The sequence below is a fragment of the Crinia signifera genome, chromosome 1, assembly GCF_055691185.1.
Source record: "Crinia signifera chromosome 1, ASM5569118v1, whole genome shotgun sequence".
In the NCBI taxonomy this organism is placed as follows: domain Eukaryota; kingdom Metazoa; phylum Chordata; class Amphibia; order Anura; family Myobatrachidae; genus Crinia; species Crinia signifera.
The window spans coordinates 13636630-13659319 of record NC_139217.1 but is presented as its reverse complement, the minus strand read 5'-3'; the positions used below and the strand labels follow the sequence as shown (position 1 = coordinate 13659319).

Below are 22690 nucleotides of genomic sequence, written 5' to 3'. Positions count from 1 at the left end.
ACCGCTCTGACTGACTACGTTACAATCCTACAGCTGACTGACTACGCTAACTGCGTACCGCTCTGACTGACTACGCTACAATCCTACTACTGACTGACTACGCTAACTGTGTACCGCTCTGACTGACTACGTTACAATCCTACAGCTGACTGAGTATGCTAACTGCGTACCGCTCTGACAGACTACGCTACAATCCTACAGCTGACTGACTACGCTAACTGTGTACCGCTCTGACTGACTACGCTACAATCCTACAGCTGACTGAGTATGCTAACTGCGTACCGCTCTGACTGACTATGCTACAGTCCTACTACTGACTGAGTATGCTAACTGCGTACCGCTCTGACTGACTACGCTACAGTCCTACTACTGACTGACTACGCTAACTGCGTACCGCTCTGACTGACTACGCTACAATCCTACTACTGACTGACTACGCTAACTGTGTACCGCTCTGACTGACTACGTTACAATCCTACAGCTGACTGAGTATGCTAACTGCGTACCGCTCTGACAGACTACGCTACAATCCTACAGCTGACTGACTACGCTAACTGTGTACTGCTCTGACTGACTACGCTACAATCCTACAGCTGACTGAGTATGCTAACTGCGTACCGCTCTGACTGACTATGCTACAGTCCTACTACTGACTGAGTATGCTAACTGCGTACCGCTCTGACTGACTACGCTACAGTCCTACTACTGACTGACTACGCTAACTGTGTACCGCTCTGACTGACTACGCTACAGTCCTTCTACTGACTGACTACGCTAACTGCGTACCGCTCTGACTGACTACGCTACAATCCTACAGCTGACTGAGTATGCTAACTGCGTACCGCTCTGACAGACTTCGCTACAATCCTACAGCTGACTGAGTATGCTAACTGCGTACCGCTCTGACAGACTTCGCTACAATCCTACAGCTGACTGAGTATGCTAACTGCGTACCGCTCTGACAGACTATGCTACAATCCTACAGCTGACTGACTACGCTAACTGTTTACCGCTCTGACTGACTACGCTACAATCCTACAGCTGACTGAGTATGCTAACTGCGTACCGCTCTGACTGACTACGCTACAGTCCTACTACTGACTGAGTATGCTAACTGCGTACTGCTCTGACTGACTACGCTACAGTCCTACTACTGACTGACTACGCTAACTGTGTACCGCTCTGACTGACTACGTTACAATCCTACAGCTGACTGAGTATGCTAACTGTGTACCGCTCTGACTGACTACACTACAATCCTACAGCTGACTGAGTATGCTAACTGCGTACCGCTCTGACTGACTACGCTACAATCCTACAGCTGACTGACTACGCTAACTGCGTACCGCTCTGACTGACTACGCTACAATCCTACTACTGACTGACTACGCTAACTGTGTACCGCTCTGACTGACTACGTTACAGTCCTACTACTGACTGACTACGCTAACTGTGTACTGCTCTGACTGACTACGCTACAATCCTACAGCTGACTGAGTATGCTAACTTTGTACCGCTCTGACTGACTACGCTACAATCCTACAGCTGACTGAGTATGCTAACTGCGTACCGCTCTGACTGACTACGCTACAATCCTACAGCTGACTGAGTATGCTAACTGTGTACCGCTCTGACTGACTACGCTACAGTCCTACTACTGACTGAGTATGCTAACTGCGTACCGCTCTGACAGACTACGCTACAATCCTACAGCTGACTGAGTATGCTAACTGCGTACCGCTCTGACAGACTATGCTACAATCCTACAGCTGACTGACTACGCTAACTGCGTACCGCTCTGACTGACTACGCTACAATCCTACTACTGACTGACTACGCTAACTGTGTACCGCTCTGACTGACTACGTTACAATCCTACAGCTGACTGAGTATGCTAACTGCGTACCGCTCTGACAGACTACGCTACAATCCTACAGCTGACTGACTACGCTAACTGTGTACCGCTCTGACTGACTACGCTACAATCCTACAGCTGACTGAGTATGCTAACTGCGTACCGCTCTGACTGACTATGCTACAGTCCTACTACTGACTGAGTATGCTAACTGCGTACCGCTCTGACTGACTACGCTACAGTCCTACTACTGACTGACTACGCTAACTGTGTACCGCTCTGACTGACTACGTTACAATCCTACAGCTGACTGAGTATGCTAACTGTGTACCGCTCTGACTGACTACGCTACAATCCTACAGCTGACTGAGTATGCTAACTGCGTACCGCTCTGACTGACTACGCTACAGTCCTACTACTGACTGACTACGCTAACTGCGTACCGCTCTGACTGACTACGCTACAATCCTACAGCTGACTGAGTATGCTAACTGTGTACCGCTCTGACTGACTACGCTACAATCCTACAGCTGACTGAGTATGCTAACTGCGTACCGCTCTGACTGACTACGCTACAATCCTACAGCTGACTGAGTATGCTAACTGTGTACCGCTCTGACTGACTACGCTACAATCCTACAGCTGACTGACTACGCTAACTGCGTACCGCTCTGACTGACTACGCTACAATCCTACAGCTGACTGACTACGCTAACTGCGTACCGCTCTGACTGACTACACTACAATCCTGCAGTTGACTGAGTATGCTAACTGCGTACCGCTCAATCTGACTAACTTAGACGCTGTTTCTGACTGACTTCTGACTACGGTCAACTAGCCGCTGTTTCTCACTATGCTAAAACTAGATGGTATGTCGCCGATTTACACAGGGACGCTTACACTAACTACAGACGGTTACGCACATACATTAGCTTAGTACAGTAACGAAGTCTGGCAAGCTGCCAAGTTTCAAACACAGAGTAAACACAGAGTGAGCGCGCAGTGGCACATTGAAACTACACAAGTACCCTTAGTACATATGGGCTAGCATCGCGGCGGGCAGCAAAGTATATTAATACATTCCGCCCTTAGTGTTTGTTTCTCTGATTCTACCTCCTTTTCGCTACCTCTGTCAGTTGGAGTACCTCAGGGTTCAGTTTTAGGTCCTCTGCTTTTCTCAATCTATACCTCCTCTCTTGGCAAACTAATCAGCTCCTTTGGATTTCAGTATCATCTGTATGCGGATGATGCTCAGCTCAACCTATCCTCCCCGGACCTGTCCCCATCTGTATGCGGATGATACTCAGCTCTACCTATCCTCCCCGGACCTGTCCCCATCTATATGCGGATGATACTCAGCTCTACCTATCCTCCCCGGACCTGTCCCCATCTGTATGCGGATGATACTCAGCTCTACCTATCCTCCCCGGACCTGTCCCCATCTGTATGTGGATGATACTCAGCTCTACCTATCCTCCCCAGACCTGTCCCCATCTGTATGCGGATGATACTCAGCTCTACCTTTCCTCCCTGGACCTGTCCCCATCTGTATGCGGATGATACTCAGCACTACCTATCCTCCCCGGACCTGTCCCAATCTGTATTCGGATGATACTCAGCTCTACCTATTCTCCCGGGACCTGTCCCCATCTGTATGCGGATGATACTCAGCTCTACCTATCCTCCCCAGACCTGTCCCCATCTGTACGCGGATGATACTCAGCTCTACCTATCCTCCCCGGACCTGTCCCCATCTGTATGCGGATGATACTCAGCTCTACCTATCCTCCCGGGACCTGTCCCCATCTGTATGCGGATGATACTCAGCTCTACCTATCCTCCCCAGACCTGTCCCCATCTGTACGCGGATGATACTCAGCTCTACCTATCCTCCCCAGACCTGTCCCCATCTGTATGCGGATGATACTCAGCTCTACCTATCCTCCCCAGACCTGTCCCTATCTGTATGCGGATGATACTCAACTCTACCTATCCTCCCGGGACCTGTCCCCATCTGTATGCGGATGATACTCAGCTCTACCTTTCCTCCCCGGACCTGTCCCCATCTGTACGCGGATGATACTCAGCTCTACCTATCCTCCCCAGACCTGTCCCCATCTGTATGCGGATGATACTCAGCTCTACCTTTCCTCCCTGGACCTGTCCCCATCTGTATGCGGATGATACTCAGCACTACCTATCCTCCCCGGACCTGTCCCAATCTGTATTCGGATGATACTCAGCTCTACCTATCCTCCCGGGACCTGTCCCCATCTGTATGCGGATGATACTCAGCTCTACCTATCCTCCCCAGACCTGTCCCCATCTGTACGCGGATGATACTCAGCTCTACCTATCCTCCCCGGACCTGTCCCCATCTGTATGCGGATGATACTCAGCTCTACCTATCCTCCCCAGACCTGTCCCCATCTGTATGCGGATGATACTTAGCTCTACCTATCCTCCCCGGACCTGTCCCCATCTGTATGCGGATGATACTCAGCTCTACCTATCCTCCCCGGACCTGTCCCCATCTGTATGCAGATGATACTCAGCTCTACCTATCCTCCCCAGACCTGTCCCTATCTGTATGCGGATGATACTCAACTCTACCTATCCTCCCGGGACCTGTCCCCATCTGTATGCGGATGATACTCAGCTCTACCTTTCCTCCCCGGACCTGTCCCCATCTGTATTGAGCCATGTCCCTGAATGTCTTTCTGCTGTTTCATCCTGGATGTCATCTCGCCACCTCAAACTTAATATTTCAAAAACAGAATTAATTATATTTCCGCCAATAAATAGTAGTTACCAACCTGACCTCTCTTTTGCTGTTGAGAAGATGACAATCACTCCTACCTCTAAAGCTCGCTGCCTAGGTGTTATCCTTGACAATATGGAAAGTGCGCGCCAAAATTTTTCAACATAATGCCGATTACACGTCACACACCCATTACTTAGTATACAAAATGCCATAGTGTACCACATGCCATAATGGCCATTACATGTTATGCCACAAGCCGTGATGCCCATTACACATTATGCTTATTACTTGTTATGCCAGGACTCAAATTTTTTCTAAAATAGGGACCACATGGACACCATAATGCCGATTACACATCACACACCCATTACATAGTATACCACATGCCATAATGCCCATTTCATGTTATGCCACACACCGTAATGCCCATTACACATTATATTAAACACCATAATGTCCCAAACACTGTAATGCCCATTGCACATTACACCATTACTGAGGCTGGATGTATGAGGTATATCACGCTGCATGGTGTATTGAGACTGGAGATATGAGGCATATCATGCTGCATGGTGTACTGAGGCTGGATGTATGAGGCACCTCACGCTGCATGGTGTACTGAGGCTGGATGTATGAGGCACCTCACGCTGCATGGTGTACTGAGGCTGGATGTATGAGGTATATCACGCTGCATGGTGTACTGAGGCTGGATGTATGAGGTATATCACGCTGCACGGTGTACTGAGGCTGGATGTATGAGGCACCTCACGCTGCATGGTGTACTGAGGCTGGATGTATGAGGTATATCACGCTGCATGGTGTACTGAGGCTGGATGTATGAGGTATATCACGCTGCATGGTGTACTGAGGCTGGATGCATAAGGTATATCACACTGCACGATGTACTGAGGCTGGATGTATGAGGTATATCACACTGCACGGTGTACTGAGGCTGGATGTATGAGGCATATCACGCTGCATGGTGTACTGAGGCTGGATGTATGATGTATATCACACTGCATGGTGTACTGAGGCTGGATGTTTGAGGTATATCACGCTGCACGGTGTACTGAGGCTGGATGTATGATGTATATCACGCTGCACGGTGTACTGAGGCTGGATGTATGATGTATATCACGCTGCATGGTGTACTGAGGCTGGATGTATGAGGTATATCACGCTGCATGGTGTACTGAGGCTGGATGTATGAGGCATCTCACGCTGCATGGTGTACTGAGGCTGGATGTATGAGGTATATCACGCTGCGTGGTGTACTGAGGCTGGATGTATGAGGTATATCACGCTGCACGGTGTACTGAGGCTGGATGTATGAGGTATATCACGCTGCACGGTGTACTGAGGCTGGATGTATAAGGTATAGCATGCTGCACGGTGTACTGAGGCTGGATGTATGAGGTATCTCACGCTGCACGGTGTACTGAGGCTGGATATATGAGGTATATCACACTGCACGGTGTACTGAGGCTGGATGTATGAGGTATATCACGCTGCACGGTGTACTGAGGCTGGATGTATGAGGTATATCACGCTGCATGGTGTACTGAGACTGGAGATATGAGGCATATCATGCTGCATGGTGTACTGAGGCTGGATGTATGAGGTATATCACGCTGCATGGTGTACTGAGGCTGGATGCATGAGGTATATCACACTGCACGATGTACTGAGGCTGGATGTATGAGGTATATCACACTGCACGGTGTACTGAGGCTGGATGTATGAGGCATATCACGCTGCACGGTGTACTGCGGCTGGATGTATGATGTATATCACACTGCACGGTGTACTGAGGCTGGATGTATGAGGTATATTACGCTGCACGGTGTACTGAGGCTGGATGTATGCGGTATATCACGCTGCACGGTGTACTGAGGCTGGAGGTATGAGGTATATCACGCTGCACGGTGTACTGAGGCTGGATGTATGAGGTATATCAAGCTGCATAGTGTACTGAGGCTGGATGTATGATGTATATCACGCTGCAAGGTGTACTGAGGCTGGATGTATGAGGTATATCAAGCTGCACAGTGTACTGAGGCTGGATGTATGAGGTATATCACGCTGCAAGGTGTACTGAGGCTGGATGTATGAGGTATATCACGCTGCATGGTGTACTGAGGCTGGATGTATGAGGTATATCACGCTGCATGGTGTACTGAGGCTGGGTGTATGAGGTATATCACGCTGCACGGTGTACTGAGGCTGGGTGTATGAGGTATGTCATGCTACATGGTGTACTGAGGCTGGATGTATGAGGTATATCACGCTGCACGGTGTACTGAGGCTGGATGTATGAGGTATATCACACTGCACGATGTACTGAGGCTGGATGTATGAGGTATATCACGCTGCACGGTGTACTGAGGCTGGATGTATGAGGTATATCAAGCTGCACAGTGTACTGAGGCTGGATGTATGAGGTATATCACGCTGCAAGGTGTACTGAGGCTGGATGTATGAGGTATATCACGCTGCACGGTGTACTGAGGCTGGATGTATGAGGTATATCAAGCTGCACAGTGTACTGAGGCTGGATGTATGAGGTATATCACGCTGCAAGGTGTACTGAGGCTGGATGTATGAGGTATATCACGCTGCATGGTGTACTGAGGCTGGATGTATGAGGTATATCACGCTGCACGGTGTACTGAGGCTGGGTGTATGAGGTATATCACGCTGCACGGTGTACTGAGGCTGGGTGTATGAGGTATATTACGCTGCACGGTGTACTGAGGCTGGATGTATGAGGTATATCACGCTGCAAGGTGTACTGAGGCTGGATGTATGAGGTATATCACGCTGCATGGTGTACTGAGGCTGGATGTATGAGGTATATCACGCTGCATGGTGTACTGAGGCTGGGTGTATGAGGTATATCACGCTGCACGGTGTACTGAGGCTGGGTGTATGAGGTATATCACGCTGCACGGTGTACTGAGGCTGGATGTATGAGGTATATCACACTGCACGGTGTACTGAGGCTGGATGTATGAGGTATATCACGCTGCACGGTGTACTGAGGCTGGATGTATGAGGTATATCACGCTGCACGGTGTACTGAGGCTGGATGTATGAGGTATATCACGCTGCACGGTGTACTGAGGCTGTATGTATGAGGTATGTCATGCTACATGGTTACTGAGGCTGGATGTATGAGGTATATCACGCTGCATGGTGCACTGAGGCTGGATGTATGAGGTATATCACGCTGCACGGTGTACTGAGGCTGGATGTATGAGGTATATCAAGCTGCACAGTGTACTGAGGCTGGATGTATGAGGTATATCACGCTGCAAGGTGTACTGAGGCTGGATGTATGAGGTATATCACGCTGCACGGTGTACTGAGGCTGGATGTATGAGGTATATCAAGCTGCACAGTGTACTGAGGCTGGATGTATGAGGTATATCACGCTGCAAGGTGTACTGAGGCTGGATGTATGAGGTATATCACGCTGCATGGTGTACTGAGGCTGGATGTATGAGGTATATCACGCTGCATGGTGTACTGAGGCTGGGTGTATGAGGTATATCACGCTGCACGGTGTACTGAGGCTGGATGTATGAGGTATATCACGCTGCAAGGTGTACTGAGGCTGGATGTATGAGGTATATCACGCTGCATGGTGTACTGAGGCTGGATGTATGAGGTATATCACGCTGCATGGTGTACTGAGGCTGGATGTATGAGGTATATCACGCTGCACGGTGTACTGAGGCTGGGTGTATGAGGTATATCACGCTGCACGGTGTACTGAGGCTGGGTGTATGAGGTATATCACGCTGCACGGTGTACTGAGGCTGGATGTATGAGGTATGTCATGCTACATGGTTACTGAGGCTGGATGTATGAGGTATATCACGCTGCATGGTGCACTGAGGCTGGATGTATGAGGTATATCACGCTGCACGGTGTACTGAGGCTGTATGTATGAGGTATGTCATGCTACATGGTTACTGAGGCTGGATGTATGAGGTATATCACGCTGCATGGTGTACTGAGGCTGGATGTATGAGGTATATCACGCTGCATGGTTACTGAGGCTGGATGTATGAGGCATATATAATACAAATAGAAGTGACGCACAGGATGTGACCACAGCTATAGTGGTAGGACAGTAGCAGTGCTAGCATGTATTATAATGACGTCATACATACCCAGGTGGACAGAGAGTGTCCAAGGTACATGAGGAACTTTGCAGACGTAAAATAGCTGACACAGGACCCTGCAACACAAAGCAGATGTCACCATTATACTGTGGAGAAAACAGATCCCATATTACACAATAACAGGCTTATCTATCAGTGCAGGCAGGCCCCAAGTTTACATACTCACTACCGCTGTATACATCAAGTCCTAGATCACTGTAATACAGGGTTGCCAACCCTCTCGGAATGGCCACACATAACCCGCAAACCCCCACCCGGCGGGGGGGGTCCGCTGGTCAAATGACGCAATCGCGTCATTTTAGCCCCGCCCCATGCAGTGCAATGCCTGAAATACCAGCATTGCACTGCATGGGGCGGGGCTAAATGACACATGGGGCTATAACCACGCCCCATTAGAGCAGTTTCTCTATGACTCCGCCCCATTTTTCCCTCCCGGAGATGGCCCCGCCCCCCTACTTCAGTGACCTGGCTGCTCTCTCCAGAAAAGGGCAGCATAGAAGTTGGCAACTATGCTGTAATACTCCCTACCGCTGTACACAGCGAGTCCTAGATCACTGTAATACTCCCTACCGCTGTACACAGCGAGTCCTAGATCACTGTAATACTCCCTACCGCTGTACACAGCGAGTCCTAGATCACTGTAATACTCCCTACCGCTGTACACAGCGAGTCCTAGATCACTGTAATACTCCCTACCGCTGTACACAGCGAGTCCTAGATCACTGTAATACTCCCTACCGCTGTACACAGCGAGTCCTAGATCACTGTAATAATCCCTACCGCTGTACACAGCGAGTCCTAGATCACTGTAATACTCCCTACCGCTGTACACAGCGAGTCCTAGATCACTGTAATACTCCCTACCGCTGTACACAGCGAGTCCTAGATCACTGTAATACTCCCTACCGCTGTACACAGCGAGTCCTAGATCACTGTCATACTCCCTACCGCTGTACACAGCGAGTCCTAGATCACTGTCATACTCCCTACCGCTGTACACAGAGAGTCCTAGATCACTGTCATACTCCCTACCGCTGTACACAGCGAGTCCTAGATCACTGTCATACTCCCTACCGCTGTACACAGCGAGTCCTAGATCACTGTAATACTCCCTACCGCTGTACACAGCGAGTCCTAGATCACTGTCATACTCCCTACCGCTGTACACAGAGAGTCCTAGATCACTGTAATACTCCCTACCGCTGTACACAGCGAGTCCTAGATCACTGTAATACTCCCTACCGCTGTACACAGCGAGTCCTAGATCACTGTAATACTCCCTACCGCTGTACACAGCGAGTCCTAGATCACTGTCATACTCCCTACCGCTGTACACAGCGAGTCCTAGATCACTGTAATACTCCCTACCGCTGTACACAGCGAGTCCTAGATCACTGTAATACTCCCTACCGCTGTACACAGCGAGTCCTAGATCACTGTAATACTCCCTACCGCTGTACACAGCGAGTCCTAGATCACTGTAATACTCCCTACCGCTGTACACAGCGAGTCCTAGATCACTGTAATACTCCCTACCGCTGTACACAGCGAGTCCTAGATCACTGTAATACTCCCTACCGCTGTACACAGCGAGTCCTAGATCACTGTAATACTCCCTACCGCTGTACACAGCGAGTCCTAGATCACTGTAATACTCCCTACCGCTGTACACAGCGAGTCCTAGATCACTGTAATACTCCCTATCGCTGTACACAGCGAGTCCTAGATCATTGTAATACTCCCTACCGCTGTACACAGCGAGTCCTAGATCACTGTAATAATCCCTACCGCTGTACACAGCGAGTCCTAGATCACTGTAATACTCCCTACCGCTGTACACAGCGAGTCCTAGATCACTGTAATACTCCCTACCGCTGTACACAGCGAGTCCTAGATCACTGTAATACTCCCTAACGCTGTACACAGCGAGTCCTAGATCACTGTAATACTCCCTACCGCTGTACACAACGAGTCCTAGATCACTGTAATAATCCCTACCACTGTACACAGCGAGTCCTAGATCACTGTCATACTCCCTACCGCTGTACACAGCGAGTCCTAGATCATTGTAATACTCCCTACCGCTGTACACAGCGAGTCCTAGATCACTGTAATAATCCCTACCGCTGTACACAGCGAGTCCTAGATCACTGTAATAGTCCCTACCGCTGTACACAGCGAGTCCTAGATCACTGTAATACTCCCTACCGCTGTACACAGTGAGTCCTAGATCACTGTAATACTCCCTACCGCTGTACACAGCGAGTCCTAGATCACTGTAATACTCCCTACCGCTATACACAGCGAGTCCTAGATCACTGTAATACTCCCTACCGCTGTACACAGCGAGTCCTAGATCATTGTAATACTCCCTACAGCTGTACACAGCGAGTCCTAGATCACTGTAATACTCCCTACCGCTGTACACAGCGAGTCCTAGATCACTGTAATACTCCCTACCGCTGTACACAGCGAGTCCTAGACCACTGTAGTACTCCCTACCGCTGTACACAGCGAGTCCTAGATCACTGTAATACTCCCTACCGCTGTACACAGCGAGTCCTAGATCACTGTAATACTCCCTACCGCTGTACACAGCGAGTCCTAGATCACTGTAATACTCCCTACCGCTATACACAGCGAGTCCTAGATCACTGTAATACTCCCTACCGCTGTACACAGAGAGTCCTAGATCACTGTAATACTCCCTACCGCTGTACACAGCGAGTCCTAGATCATTGTAATACTCCCTACCGCTGTACACAGCGAGTCCTAGATCACTGTCATACTCCCTACCGCTGTACACAGCGAGTCCGAGATCATTGTAATACTCCCTACCACTGTACACAGTGAGTCCTAGATCACTGTCATACTCCCTACCGCTGAACACAGCGAGTCCTAGATCACTGTAATACTCCCTACCGCTGTACACAGCGAGTCCTAGATCACTGTAATACTCCCTACCGCTGTACACAGCGAGTCCTAGATCATTGTAATACTCCCTACCGCTGTACACAGCGAGTCCTAGATCACTGTAATAATCCCTACCGCTGTACACAGCGAGTCCTAGATCACTGTAATAATCCCTACCGCTGTACACAGTGAGGCCTAGATCATTGTAATACTCTCTACCGCTGTACACAGCGAGTCCTAGACCACTGTAATACTCCCTACCGCTGTACACAGCGAGTCCTAGATCACTGTAATAATCCCTACCGCTGTACACAGCGAGGCCTAGATCACTGTAATACTCCCTACCGCTGTACACAGCGAGTCCTAGATCTTTGTAATACTCCCTACCGCTGTACACAGCGAGTCCTAGATCATTGTAATACTCCCTACCGCTGTACACAGCGAGTCCTAGATCACTGTAATACTCCCTAAAGCTGTACACAGCGAGTCCTAGACCACTGTAATACTCCCTACCGCTGTACACAGCGAGTCCTAGATCACTGTAATACTCCCTACCGCTGTACACAGCGAGTCCTAGATCACTGTAATACTCCCTACCGCTGTACACAGCGAGTCCTAGATTACTGTAATACTCCCTACCGCTGTACACAGCGAGTCCTAGATCACTGTAATACTCCCTATCGCTGTACACAGCGAGTCCTAGATCACTGTAATACTCCCTACCGCTGTACACAGCGAGTCCTAGATCATTGTAATACTCCCTACCGCTGTACACAGCGAGTCCTAGATCACTGTTATACTCCCTATCGCTGTACACAGCGAGTCCTAGATCACTGTAATACTCCCTACCGCTGTACACAGCGAGTCCTAGATCACTGTCATACTCCCTACCGCTGTACACAGCGAGTCCTAGATCACTGTCATACTCCCGATCGCTGTACACAGCGAGTCCTAGATCATTGTAATACTCCCTACCGCTGTACACAGCGAGTCCTAGATCACTGTCATACTCCTCACCGCTGTACACAGCGAGTCCTAGATCACTGTAATACTCCCTACCGCTGTACACAGCGAGTCCTAGATCACTGTAATACTCCCTACCGCTGTACACAGCGAGTCCTAGATCACTGTAATACTCCCTACCGCTGTACACAGCGAGTCCTAGATCATTGTAATACTCCCTACCGCTGTACACAGCGAGTCCTAGATCACTGTAATACTCCCTACCGCTGTACACAGCGAGTCCTAGATCACTGTAATACTCCCTACCGCTGTACACAGCGAGTCCTAGATCACTGTAATACTCCCTACCGCTGTACACAGCGAGTCCTAGATCATTGTAATACTCCCTACCGCTGTACACAGCGAGTCCTAGATCACTGTAATACTCCCTATCGCTGTACACAGCGAGTCCTAGATCACTGTAATACTCCCTAAAGCTGTACACAGCGAGTCCTAGACCACTGTAATACTCCCTACCGCTGTACACAGCGAGTCCTAGATCACTGTAATACTCCCTACCGCTGTACACAGCGAGTCCTAGATCACTGTAATACTCCCTACCGCTGTACACAGCGAGTCCTAGATTACTGTAATACTCCCTACCGCTGTACACAGCGAGTCCTAGATCACTGTAATACTCCCTATCGCTGTACACAGCGAGTCCTAGATCACTGTAATACTCCCTACCGCTGTACACAGCGAGTCCTAGATCACTGTAATACTCCCTACCGCTGTACACAGCGAGTCCTAGATCACTGTAATACTCCCTATCGCTGTACACAGCGAGTCCTAGATCACTGTAATACTCCCTACCGATGTACACAGCGAGTCCTAGATCACTGTCATACTCCCTACCGCTGTACACAGCGAGTCCTAGATCACTGTCATACTCCCGATCGCTGTACACAGCGAGTCCTAGATCACTGTAATACTCCCTACCGCTGTACACAGCGAGTCCTAGATCACTGTCATACTCCTCACCGCTGTACACAGCGAGTCCTAGATCACTGTAATACTCCCTACCGCTGTACACAGCGAGTCCTAGATCACTGTAATACAGGGTTGCCGACCCTCCCGGAATTCCCGGGAGTCTCCCGAAAATCGGGAACCCCTCCCGGCCCCCCGGAAGGGTGGGCAACCCTCCCGGAATCTGGGGGACCCCCCTGAAGCCCCCGAATCGCGGCATGCAAATGCCGCAATCCGCGGGTCTCAGAGGAGGGGGCGGAGCTAAAACGGCACAATCGCGTCATTTTAGCCCCGCCCCCTCCATGGGTATCAGTAATTTCTTATATTTAACGTGGTGGGGGCGGGGCTTAATGACGTCACCGTCAAGCCCCGCCCCCGTTCGGGTAAGGAAAGTCTCCTCTCCGGGCTTCTCCCGGAGAGGAGCATTAAAAAGTCGGCAACCCTGCTGTAATACTCCCTACCGCTGTACACAGCGAGTCCTAGATCACTGTAATACTCCCTACCGCTGTACACAGCGAGTCCTAGATCATTGTAATACTCCCTACCGCTGTACACAGCGAGTCCTAGATCACTGTAATACTCCCTACCGCTGTACACAGCGAGTCCTAGATCATTGTAATACTCCCTACCGCTGTACACAGCGAGTCCTAGATCACTGTAATACTCCCTACCGCTGTACACAGCGAGTCCTAGATCACTGTAATACTCCCTACCGCTGTACACAGCGAGTCCTAGATCATTGTAATAATCCCTACCGCTGTACACAGCGAGTCCTAGATCACTGTAATACTCCCTATCGCTGTACACAGCGAGTCCTAGATCACTGTAATACTCCCTACCGCTGTACACAGCGAGTCCTAGATCACTGTCATACTCCCTACCGCTGTACACAGCGAGTCCTAGATCACTGTAATACTCCCTACCGCTGTACACAGCGAGTCCTAGATCACTGTAATACTCCCTACCGCTGTACACAGCGAGTCTTAGATCACTGTAATACTCCCTACCGCTGTACACAGCGAGTCCTAGATCATTGTAATACTCCCTACCGCTGTACACAGCGAGTCCTAGATCACTGTAATACTCCCTACCGCTGTACACAGCGAGTCCTAGATCACTGTAATACTCCCTACCGCTGTACACAGCGAGTCCTAGATCATTGTAATACTCCCTACCGCTGTACACAGCGAGTCCTAGATCACTGTAATACTCCCTACCGCTGTACACAGCGAGTCCTAGATCACTGTCATACTCCTCACCGCTGTACACAGCGATTTCTAGATCACTGTAATACTCCCTACCGCTGTACACAGCGAGTCCTAGATCACTGTAATACTCCCTACCGCTGTACACAGCGAGTCCTAGATCACTGTAATACTCCCTACCGCTGTACACAGCGAGTCCTAGATCATTGTAATACTCCCTACCGCTGTACACAGCGAGTCCTAGATCACTGTAATACTCCCTACCGCTGTACACAGCGAGTCCTAGATCATTGTAATAATCCCTACCGCTGTACACAGCGAGTCCTAGATCACTGTAATACTCCCTACCGCTGTACACAGCGAGTCCTAGATCACTGTTATACTCCCTACCGCTGTACACAGCGAGTCCTAGATCACTGTCATACTCCCTACCGCTGTACACAGCGAGTCCTAGATCACTGTAATACTCCCTACCGCTGTACACAGCGAGTCCTAGATCACTGTCATACTCCCTACCGCTGTACACAGAGAGTCCTAGATCACTGTAATACTCCCTACCGCTGTACACAGCGAGTCCTAGATCACTGTAATACTCCCTACCGCTGTACACAGCGAGTCCTAGATCACTGTAATACTCCCTACCGCTGTACACAGCGAGTCCTAGATCACTGTCATACTCCCTACCGCTGTACACAGCGAGTCCTAGATCACTGTAATACTCCCTACCGCTGTACACAGCGAGTCCTAGATCACTGTAATACTCCCTACCGCTGTACACAGCGAGTCCTAGATCACTGTAATACTCCCTACCGCTGTACACAGCGAGTCCTAGATCACTGTAATACTCCCTACCGCTGTACACAGCGAGTCCTAGATCACTGTAATACTCCCTACCGCTGTACACAGCGAGTCCTAGATCACTGTAATACTCCCTACCGCTGTACACAGCGAGTCCTAGATCACTGTAATACTCCCTACCGCTGTACACAGCGAGTCCTAGATCACTGTAATACTCCCTACCGCTGTACACAGCGAGTCCTAGATCACTGTAATACTCCCTATCGCTGTACACAGCGAGTCCTAGATCATTGTAATACTCCCTACCGCTGTACACAGCGAGTCCTAGATCACTGTAATAATCCCTACCGCTGTACACAGCGAGTCCTAGATCACTGTAATACTCCCTACCGCTGTACACAGCGAGTCCTAGATCACTGTAATACTCCCTACCGCTGTACACAGCGAGTCCTAGATCACTGTAATACTCCCTAACGCTGTACACAGCGAGTCCTAGATCACTGTAATACTCCCTACCGCTGTACACAACGAGTCCTAGATCACTGTAATAATCCCTACCACTGTACACAGCGAGTCCTAGATCACTGTCATACTCCCTACCGCTGTACACAGCGAGTCCTAGATCATTGTAATACTCCCTACCGCTGTACACAGCGAGTCCTAGATCACTGTAATAATCCCTACCGCTGTACACAGCGAGTCCTAGATCACTGTAATAGTCCCTACCGCTGTACACAGCGAGTCCTAGATCACTGTAATACTCCCTACCGCTGTACACAGTGAGTCCTAGATCACTGTAATACTCCCTACCGCTGTACACAGCGAGTCCTAGATCACTGTAATACTCCCTACCGCTATACACAGCGAGTCCTAGATCACTGTAATACTCCCTACCGCTGTACACAGCGAGTCCTAGATCATTGTAATACTCCCTACAGCTGTACACAGCGAGTCCTAGATCACTGTAATACTCCCTACCGCTGTACACAGCGAGTCCTAGATCACTGTAATACTCCCTACCGCTGTACACAGCGAGTCCTAGACCACTGTAGTACTCCCTACCGCTGTACACAGCGAGTCCTAGATCACTGTAATACTCCCTACCGCTGTACACAGCGAGTCCTAGATCACTGTAATACTCCCTACCGCTGTACACAGCGAGTCCTAGATCACTGTAATACTCCCTACCGCTATACACAGCGAGTCCTAGATCACTGTAATACTCCCTACCGCTGTACACAGAGAGTCCTAGATCACTGTAATACTCCCTACCGCTGTACACAGCGAGTCCTAGATCATTGTAATACTCCCTACCGCTGTACACAGCGAGTCCTAGATCACTGTCATACTCCCTACCGCTGTACACAGCGAGTCCGAGATCATTGTAATACTCCCTACCACTGTACACAGTGAGTCCTAGATCACTGTCATACTCCCTACCGCTGAACACAGCGAGTCCTAGATCACTGTAATACTCCCTACCGCTGTACACAGCGAGTCCTAGATCACTGTAATACTCCCTACCGCTGTACACAGCGAGTCCTAGATCATTGTAATACTCCCTACCGCTGTACACAGCGAGTCCTAGATCACTGTAATAATCCCTACCGCTGTACACAGCGAGTCCTAGATCACTGTAATAATCCCTACCGCTGTACACAGTGAGGCCTAGATCATTGTAATACTCTCTACCGCTGTACACAGCGAGTCCTAGACCACTGTAATACTCCCTACCGCTGTACACAGCGAGTCCTAGATCACTGTAATAATCCCTACCGCTGTACACAGCGAGGCCTAGATCACTGTAATACTCCCTACCGCTGTACACAGCGAGTCCTAGATCTTTGTAATACTCCCTACCGCTGTACACAGCGAGTCCTAGATCATTGTAATACTCCCTACCGCTGTACACAGCGAGTCCTAGATCACTGTAATACTCCCTAAAGCTGTACACAGCGAGTCCTAGACCACTGTAATACTCCCTACCGCTGTACACAGCGAGTCCTAGATCACTGTAATACTCCCTACCGCTGTACACAGCGAGTCCTAGATCACTGTAATACTCCCTACCGCTGTACACAGCGAGTCCTAGATTACTGTAATACTCCCTACCGCTGTACACAGCGAGTCCTAGATCACTGTAATACTCCCTATCGCTGTACACAGCGAGTCCTAGATCACTGTAATACTCCCTACCGCTGTACACAGCGAGTCCTAGATCATTGTAATACTCCCTACCGCTGTACACAGCGAGTCCTAGATCACTGTTATACTCCCTATCGCTGTACACAGCGAGTCCTAGATCACTGTAATACTCCCTACCGCTGTACACAGCGAGTCCTAGATCACTGTCATACTCCCTACCGCTGTACACAGCGAGTCCTAGATCACTGTCATACTCCCGATCGCTGTACACAGCGAGTCCTAGATCATTGTAATACTCCCTACCGCTGTACACAGCGAGTCCTAGATCACTGTCATACTCCTCACCGCTGTACACAGCGAGTCCTAGATCACTGTAATACTCCCTACCGCTGTACACAGCGAGTCCTAGATCACTGTAATACTCCCTACCGCTGTACACAGCGAGTCCTAGATCACTGTAATACTCCCTACCGCTGTACACAGCGAGTCCTAGATCATTGTAATACTCCCTACCGCTGTACACAGCGAGTCCTAGATCACTGTAATACTCCCTACCGCTGTACACAGCGAGTCCTAGATCACTGTAATACTCCCTACCGCTGTACACAGCGAGTCCTAGATCACTGTAATACTCCCTACCGCTGTACACAGCGAGTCCTAGATCATTGTAATACTCCCTACCGCTGTACACAGCGAGTCCTAGATCACTGTAATACTCCCTATCGCTGTACACAGCGAGTCCTAGATCACTGTAATACTCCCTAAAGCTGTACACAGCGAGTCCTAGACCACTGTAATACTCCCTACCGCTGTACACAGCGAGTCCTAGATCACTGTAATACTCCCTACCGCTGTACACAGCGAGTCCTAGATCACTGTAATACTCCCTACCGCTGTACACAGCGAGTCCTAGATTACTGTAATACTCCCTACCGCTGTACACAGCGAGTCCTAGATCACTGTAATACTCCCTATCGCTGTACACAGCGAGTCCTAGATCACTGTAATACTCCCTACCGCTGTACACAGCGAGTCCTAGATCACTGTAATACTCCCTACCGCTGTACACAGCGAGTCCTAGATCACTGTAATACTCCCTATCGCTGTACACAGCGAGTCCTAGATCACTGTAATACTCCCTACCGATGTACACAGCGAGTCCTAGATCACTGTCATACTCCCTACCGCTGTACACAGCGAGTCCTAGATCACTGTCATACTCCCGATCGCTGTACACAGCGAGTCCTAGATCACTGTAATACTCCCTACCGCTGTACACAGCGAGTCCTAGATCACTGTCATACTCCTCACCGCTGTACACAGCGAGTCCTAGATCACTGTAATACTCCCTACCGCTGTACACAGCGAGTCCTAGATCACTGTAATACAGGGTTGCCGACCCTCCCGGAATTCCCGGGAGTCTCCCGAAAATCGGGAACCCCTCCCGGCCCCCCGGAAGGGTGGGCAACCCTCCCGGAATCTGGGGGACCCCCCTGAAGCCCCCGAATCGCGGCATGCAAATGCCGCAATCCGCGGGTCTCAGAGGAGGGGGCGGAGCTAAAACGGCACAATCGCGTCATTTTAGCCCCGCCCCCTCCATGGGTATCAGTAATTTCTTATATTTAACGTGGTGGGGGCGGGGCTTAATGACGTCACCGTCAAGCCCCGCCCCCGTTCGGGTAAGGAAAGTCTCCTCTCCGGGCTTCTCCCGGAGAGGAGCATTAAAAAGTCGGCAACCCTGCTGTAATACTCCCTACCGCTGTACACAGCGAGTCCTAGATCACTGTAATACTCCCTACCGCTGTACACAGCGAGTCCTAGATCATTGTAATACTCCCTACCGCTGTACACAGCGAGTCCTAGATCACTGTAATACTCCCTACCGCTGTACACAGCGAGTCCTAGATCATTGTAATACTCCCTACCGCTGTACACAGCGAGTCCTAGATCACTGTAATACTCCCTACCGCTGTACACAGCGAGTCCTAGATCACTGTAATACTCCCTACCGCTGTACACAGCGAGTCCTAGATCATTGTAATAATCCCTACCGCTGTACACAGCGAGTCCTAGATCACTGTAATACTCCCTATCGCTGTACACAGCGAGTCCTAGATCACTGTAATACTCCCTACCGCTGTACACAGCGAGTCCTAGATCACTGTCATACTCCCTACCGCTGTACACAGCGAGTCCTAGATCACTGTAATACTCCCTACCGCTGTACACAGCGAGTCCTAGATCACTGTAATACTCCCTACCGCTGTACACAGCGAGTCTTAGATCACTGTAATACTCCCTACCGCTGTACACAGCGAGTCCTAGATCATTGTAATACTCCCTACCGCTGTACACAGCGAGTCCTAGATCACTGTAATACTCCCTACCGCTGTACACAGCGAGTCCTAGATCACTGTAATACTCCCTACCGCTGTACACAGCGAGTCCTAGATCATTGTAATACTCCCTACCGCTGTACACAGCGAGTCCTAGATCACTGTAATACTCCCTACCGCTGTACACAGCGAGTCCTAGATCACTGTCATACTCCTCACCGCTGTACACAGCGATTTCTAGATCACTGTAATACTCCCTACCGCTGTACACAGCGAGTCCTAGATCACTGTAATACTCCCTACCGCTGTACACAGCGAGTCCTAGATCACTGTAATACTCCCTACCGCTGTACACAGCGAGTCCTAGATCATTGTAATACTCCCTACCGCTGTACACAGCGAGTCCTAGATCACTGTAATACTCCCTACCGCTGTACACAGCGAGTCCTAGATCATTGTAATACTCCCTACCGCTGTACACAGCGAGTCCTAGATTACTGTAATACTCCCTACCGCTGTACACAGCGAGTCCTAGATCACTGTAATACTCCCTACCGCTGTACACAGCGAGTCCTAGATCATTGTAATACTCCCTACCGCTGTACACAGCGAGTCCTAGATCACTGTAATACTCCCTATCGCTGTACACAGCGAGTCCTAGATCACTGTCATACTCCCTACCGCTGTACACAGCGAGTCCTAGATCACTGTCATACTCCCTACCGCTGTACACAGCGAGTCCTAGATCACTGTCATACTCCCTACCGCTGTACACAGCGAGTCCTAGATCACTGTAATACTCCCTACCGCTGTACACAGCGAGTCCTAGATCACTGCAATACTCCCTACCGCTGTACACAGCGAGTCCTAGATCATTGTAATACTCCCTACCGCTGTACACAGCGAGTCCTAGATCACTGTAATACTCCCTACCGCTGTACACAGCGAGTCCTAGATCACTGTAATACTCCCTACCGCTGTACACAGCGAGTCCTAGATCACTGTAATACTCCCTACCGCTGTATACAGCGAGTCCTAGATCATTGTCATACTCCCTACCGCTGTACACAGCGAGTCCTAGATCACTGTAATACTCCCTACCGCTGTACACAGCGAGTCCTAGATCACTGTTATACTCCCTACCGCTGTACACAGCGAGTCCTAGATCACTGTAATACTCCCTACCGCTGTACACAGCGAGTCCTAGATCACTGTAATACTCCCTACTGCTGTACACAGCGAGTCCTAGATCACTGTAATACTCCCTACCGCTGTACACAGCGAGTCCTAGATCACTGTTATACTCCCTACCGCTGTACACAGCGAGTCCTAGATCACTGTAATACTCCCTACCGCTGTACACAGCGAGTCCTAGATCACTGTAATACTCCCTACTGCTGTACACAGAGAGTCCCAGATCACTGTAATACTCCCTACCGCTGTACACAGCGAGTCCTAGATCACTGTAATACTCCCTACCGCTGTACACAGTGAGTCCTAGATCACTGTAATACTCCCTACCGCTGTACACAGCGAGTCCTAGATCACTGTAATACTCCCTACCGCTGTACACAGTGAGTCCTAGATCACTGTAATACTCCCTACCGCTGTACACAGCGAGTCCTAGATCACTGTAATACTCCCTACCGCTGTACACAGGGAGTCCTAGATCACTGTCATACTCCCTACCGCTGTACACAGCGAGTCCTAGATCACTGTCATACTCCCTACCGCTGTACACAGCGAGTCCTAGATCACTGTAATAATCCCTACCGCTGTACACAGCGAGTCCTAGATCACTGTAATACTCCCTACCGCTGTACACAGCGAGTCCTAGATCACTGTAATACTCCCTACCGCTGTACACAGCGAGTCCTAGATCACTGTAATACTCCCTACCGATGTACACAGCGAGTCCTAGATCATTGTAATACTCCCTACCGCTGTACACAGCGAGTCCTAGATCATTGTAATACTCCCTACCGCTGTACACAGCGAGTCCTAGATCACTGTAATACTCCCTACCGCTGTACACAGCGAGTCCTAGATCATTGTAATAATCCCTACCGCTGTACACAGCGAGTCCTAGATCACTGTAATACTCCCTATCGCTGTACACAGCGAGTCCTAGATCACTGTAATACTCCCTACCGCTGTACACAGCGAGTCCTAGATCACTGTCATACTCCCTACCGCTGTACACAGCGAGTCCTAGATCACTGTAATACTCCCTACCGCTGTACACAGCGAGTCCTAGATCATTGTAATACTCCCTACCGCTGTACACAGCGAGTCCTAGATCACTGTAATACTCCCTACCGCTGTACACAGCGAGTCCTAGATCACTGTAATACTCCCTACCGCTGTACACAGCGAGTCCTAGATCATTGTAATACTCCCTACCGCTGTACACAGCGAGTCCTAGATCACTGTAATACTCCCTACCGCTGTACACAGCGAGTCCTAGATCACTGTCATACTCCTCACCGCTGTACACAGCGAGTCCTAGATCACTG

At 49.8% G+C, this 22690-nt stretch overlaps 1 protein-coding gene across 2 annotated transcripts in view; it reads right to left on the bottom strand.

Moving 5' to 3' along the window:
* The window catches only part of SLC40A1 (solute carrier family 40 member 1), a 78149-nt gene that overhangs the window by 46675 nt on the left and 8784 nt on the right, over positions 1–22690 (bottom strand). For both annotated transcript variants that reach the window (XM_083179195.1, XM_083179200.1), the window contains exon 2: positions 8798–8865. In XM_083179195.1, coding sequence (XP_083035321.1) covers positions 8798–8865 — 68 coding nt within the window. The remainder of the gene's footprint in view (positions 1–8797; positions 8866–22690) is intronic.